Source organism: Sinocyclocheilus anshuiensis, unplaced genomic scaffold, assembly GCF_001515605.1.
Source record: "Sinocyclocheilus anshuiensis isolate Anshui unplaced genomic scaffold, SAMN03320099.WGS_v1.1 scaffold914, whole genome shotgun sequence".
In the NCBI taxonomy this organism is placed as follows: Eukaryota; Metazoa; Chordata; class Actinopteri; order Cypriniformes; family Cyprinidae; genus Sinocyclocheilus; species Sinocyclocheilus anshuiensis.
The window spans coordinates 2,945,778-2,951,248 of record NW_015539870.1 but is presented as its reverse complement, the minus strand read 5'-3'; the positions used below and the strand labels follow the sequence as shown (position 1 = coordinate 2,951,248).

Here is a 5,471-nt window from a genome sequence, read left to right as displayed (position 1 = left end):
CACACATGCACACATAGATATACGGCTATTCAGCACTATCCTTATACCTACCTATTCCAGTCACGTTTACCTGGTCTGGCTGATACGGCAAGTCAATGGCGTCTCTTTTACGAATCTGAATTTAAACTGCATCACTGCTATATTTTCAATGGCGCATTAAAAAATGACAGTCTGTTCTTGATATACCTCCTTCAAATCTCCCCTCCACCTTGCAGTCGAGGCTTTGTCGCGTCACATCGACCGTGGGGCTGGCTCACTGAACTCTGACCTGTGACCTTTGACCTCTGTGGTAATCTTACAGGGGACATGAAGCAGCTGCTTGCATGGATCCGAGGGAACATGCTGAAGGAGCGGCCAGAGCTCTTTATGCAGGGCGACACTGTGTAAGTACACACGCAGACGCACAGTAAATACGTTACCGATGCTCAGGCAAACATACACGCACGTTGTAGACACACACTCGTAATAAATGCAGTGCTTCGCGTTCACTGCAGAATCGCAGTGAGGTCAAGGAGGCAGAATCGCACCACGCTCCCTGGTGCGACACGTATATGTTTGGCCAGTGATAAAATAAGTTTTTTAATGCTTCAGTTGCATTAGTAAAGGTATACAAAATGTTTATTTATACGTGTGTGTGGTGTGCTCAGAATTAGTATGGTTACTACAGTCCTACAGTCTTGCTTCCTCAGCTCATACTAAACAGTGGGTGGATTTTTATTTTTTGTAATTCTGATACAATTAGTTTATCCCTAAAATGATGCTTTTGCATTCTTCAGCAGTTTTTTTCATCATAAATGACCTTTATTCTTGCCCTGACGTAACTAGCATGAACTCAGCTGTGGATAACTGCAGTAAGCCTCTGGTACACAGTGTAGTCTTCAATGGTGTATAAACCGTACCGTCGACTGTTTAGCCATGAGGGGCCAACCCATCACCTACATTAGCACCTTGTACTTAAAATCTAAAATAAAATACAAAACAATTGAATTTAAAATGTAATTTATTATTATTAAAAAAAACTTTTTTTGCAGTATCTGAGTAGGCAGGCATAAATGGACACACAAAGCTAAATCCAAAGTGATGTTATGGTGAGATATTGTATATAAAGCTGTGTTGTGTTATATTGCATTGATCTCTGTAATTATAAATATTGTACTAATCTGTGAGAGGATGTTCTATGCGTAGTCTTTATTGTGTTTCATCTTGCACGTGTATGTTGGTACAAGGGACGCTCATTCATTTAATGAACTGCAGATGCAAGGGTCTTAGAAAACCGCAGCACTGGCGATTTTCATTGTGTATAAACAGGCTGCATTATATTATCGGAGAGCTGCTTTACTGTCATGTTTTCTGTGTAGCTCACATCACTTTCATGAGCTCTTCTTTTTTACACACACAGTAGACCCGGGATTCTCGTATTGATCAACGACGCAGACTGGGAACTGATGGTAAGAGAGAGTGTGTGTGTGTGTGTACAGTTCCTCAATCACTACTTCCACTCTCTGTTTTAATGACATGCTCATTTTAGGTCCAGTGTCAGCTTCTCTTCATTCATCTAATGTGCATAAAGGTTGTGCTGGGTTGCTCTTTCAGAAAAACATGTATTGGCATCAAGGTGTAATTTAAAGAAACACAATCAATGGGAAAAAGTCAATGTCTCAACAACTGTCAATGATGGCTAAAACCTGCAAATCATGTGTCGATTTAAAGCTCTGACTCCTTCTAGTGTTTTCTACAATTTGCATTAAATATATACTTTTTTTTTTGGTGTATACATCAGTTCTTTAAAATAATATTTTTGAAAAATATCTACATTTTTCTCATTTTCTTTTATTGTGTACACATCCATGTCCCTTTGCAGGGTGAACTGGAGTACCAGCTTCAGGACCAGGATAATGTTGTCTTTATCTCCACACTTCATGGAGGCTAACGGACTCTAAATCAACACCACACCCATACAGGAGCCCCTCCACCCTTCAAAAGGTCAAAAATCAGATGATCCATCAACGGCGGCATCGGTGGCCGATTTCAATCCCAGCTGTGGGGTTCTCGAGCAATCCTGTGAAAAGAATTATTTTGGTTTTAAGACTAATAAAACGTAACGTCACTGGGAATCTGACTGCGGAGGGGCGGTTCACTGTCCCCTGTTCCTTAAAGGAGCGTGGCGGGGTTACGATGGGGAGCAAGGGCTCATTAGGAAGGTCACTCTGTCTAGCCAGTGTCCAGATGGAATCTCTTGAGACCTGGTGGACCGGTTGCCCCATGTCAAATGGCTCAGTTATAAATTTCATAAATTTTCTGTTCAATGCCTTTAGAGCTGTCAATTGTAAGTTTACTATGAAAGTCCATATTTTTTTTATTTTTGATCTGAATGAATAAATATTGTCACGATATTGTTTTATTTGTGATTTTATATGTAGTGCAAAAATGCAAATCCAATTCATCTTTGTTAGTATTTAAATAAAGATATATCTGCAATGCAGTATGCATTCATGTTTTATATTTGTCATAATATCAAATATCAACCTGCTAAGATTAAGTATTTATTTGAGAACGAGGTTTTTTAATTCCCCCAATTATCTGCCAGTATACCTCAAAGTCGTCCTAAATGTACCTCTAAATATTATTTTGAAGTTTTGGGACGACACGTTTAGCATCATCACATCATACAGAAAGAAATGGCAGTTCTCTAGTGAGATGACATATTTTTTATGTTGCAGATTGATTTGCGTATACTTCCTTGTCCTAGGGTTCACCTATAGAATATTCATTAGAATAAACTATAGGATGATGGCTAGAGGTCGAGCACAAATCTCTCTTGGCTGAAGACTCGATTTGCAACGGAAACCCGTATGATAATAGTAACACTGATACAGATGCTAATGCTGTCGAAGAAAAAATGCGTGTGTGTGTGTGTGTGTGTGTGTAGAGTGAAAGTGGGGGATACAGGGCTAAACATGCTTCTCCTGAAGTGTGACCTGTTGGGAGGCCTTGAGTCAATTTCTCTATTATTAAACACACTTCCTACTGAGATTTAAACTAGGCTTATTTAGGTAATCCGCGCTTTTGATTTTCGCCTACTTTTCGAAACGTTATTTAAAAGGATTATATGTAACATTTTTTGTTTGTGTTTGTTTTGGTTATAGCATAAACGGATAACATATATTATTAAATAATATTATAAAATTTATATTTTGTCCTAATGAAATTCATTCAGCGAAATTAGTTCAAATGAAAATATTTAAATATTTTTATAACTTACGTTTGAAGCCAACGTTATATAGATGCAAGAGATTGAACACAAATCTACCCGTTTATACTTAGCTTTATTAATTGCACACCAAGGTTTATGTAGAGGTTTTAATATTTCGCTCTCGTCTTTTTCTTTCTCATAATAGAATGGATTTATACCGCTTGATTTACAATCCTTTTATTGTTACAAGTTATTTTTATACAACAATAAAACTATTAATTCATTCTCCAAGATAATATCACATCAAACTACAAGCTTGACGAATATGGGACTTTATGTAGCTAAATAAGATGTATGTTTTTATTTATAAATGTATAACAATATTAAATAAAAAACTACAACAAGAGTTATAGCAACGTCAAAGTAACAATTTAAATGCTTTAGCTTGTCTTTAATTAATTACCTATTTACAAATACTGTTTGTCGACGAGATTAAATGGCTACACATATTTTACAAAATGGAGCATTGTAAACCATCTGCCTCTTAAAGAATTACAGACTATATATATATATATATATATACATAATCACTACAACGTGTATTAATATATATTCTGATGTAAAATGTATAAATTCTTTTTCTTTTCTTTTTAATGCTGCCAATCGGGTTGCTCTAACAGAATTTCGTTGTATAAACATATGCAATGACAATTAAAGACCTAACCTTAAAAGTGTTATCGCTCAGGTGTTGAATATCGTAGCAATAAGCATATAATATCTTTCTATAGGACATTTGAAACTATAAACGACGCAGAAATTGTAATTTTGCAGTGGAAATTAAGGAATAAACTGGCTTTGATACTCTCTGTCGAAATAGCTAGGCTACTTGTCCATGTAGGCTAGCTTTTTTGTTTATTCTTCAAAGACGTTCAAAATCATGATTTCTGGTTCATTCAGTCTATAATTTTACACTGTTTTCTCGTTTTATAGCCTACCAAAGAAACCATTTTTGTGTTGACGCTTATTTCAGGCCTGAAACATATAGGCTAAAGGCTTCAAATGAAGTAAACATAGGCCTACTGAATTTTTACTACCTCTTGTTTGAATCCACCGGTCCGCCAGAAAGCGGGTATATTAATACATGTTATATAGCTATGGTAGGCTATCCAGCTATATATATTTTTTGGAAACCCGTGCTTCCACCGGAACTATCAGGTAACGGTTGGACGTCGATGACCGTTAGAAGCGCGCCATCGACAGGCAAGGCAATAGCATCTACAAGCTTATCAACACAACAGTGACAGAAAAACATATCATGGACATTCCTTTTTAAACATCTAGCGAACACATATTCTGTTGAATTTCGTTCAGCATTTATTTACAGTCACAAACTGCAATCTAATCTAGAATATTTTGAAGCCCGGGAGGGGGAAAATGGCCGCTGAGTTTACTCTGTATGCTGATTATGAAATTGCTAACTTTATGTGATTACATTTTTCGCTAAACAGTCAAGCGGTGGTCAATTTAAGACAGGCCTACTTTGCATAAACCCTTTAAGGCTGGCTTTAGTCATTAAGTTTAAAATTGTTAAATTATTAGGCCTATATTCCTTAAATGCATTTATCAAAACGTTATGTATTTATTTTTTGTCTGGTTCGTGTTCCAACAATCCCTATGGGATTAGATTTCTACTGTCAATATAGTACTCTTTATTATCAGACACTTGCCTAATTCAAAGATCGTGTGGGGCCCAGCAGGCCCTGTATTTACCTTTGATCACAATCCACAAAAGATAAAGTTTATGGACAAATGAAGGAGTACATTGAAATGAATGGTAGGCACGCGGGTTTCTATTTCATTATTTATTTTTTTAAATGATTCCTTTTTTAATTTCTCGACCACTCGTGGTGCAGGTGCAAAGGTTTGATTCGAACTCAAGTCGGTGCTTCCAAACATCAAACAACATGCCATCCGTTGGTGCATTTCGGTGTAGTTTTTCGTTGTCAAAAACCTCACTGAAACTACTTTGTAGTGTAATTAGCAGTTTATTGATTAAGCAAGTGGAACGTATAGTTACCAATCAATCCACTGTCTGAAATTGAATATCAAATCAAGGCAAAACAACTATTTACCGACAGCTGCCTGCCCTGCTGTTAAACTGCATTTGGCCTAATGATTGAAAAAAATAATTCAGCATCACCTGCAATTAATTTTTAGTGTTAGTGCTCGAGAATCACACACACACACACACACACACACACACACACACACACACACA

At 36.7% G+C, this 5,471-nt stretch overlaps 1 protein-coding gene across 1 annotated transcript in view; it reads left to right on the top strand.

The window, feature by feature from the left end:
• The window catches only part of LOC107685124 (ubiquitin-related modifier 1-like), a 9,986-nt gene extending 7,517 nt beyond the window's left edge, over positions 1 to 2,469 (top strand). Inside the window, exons 4-6 of the mRNA XM_016481625.1 lie at positions 302 to 383; positions 1,400 to 1,448; positions 1,862 to 2,469. Coding sequence (XP_016337111.1) covers positions 302 to 383; positions 1,400 to 1,448; positions 1,862 to 1,930 — 200 coding nt within the window. The 3' untranslated portion in view covers positions 1,931 to 2,469. The remainder of the gene's footprint in view (positions 1 to 301; positions 384 to 1,399; positions 1,449 to 1,861) is intronic.
• The last annotated feature ends 3,002 nt before the right edge of the window (positions 2,470 to 5,471 follow it).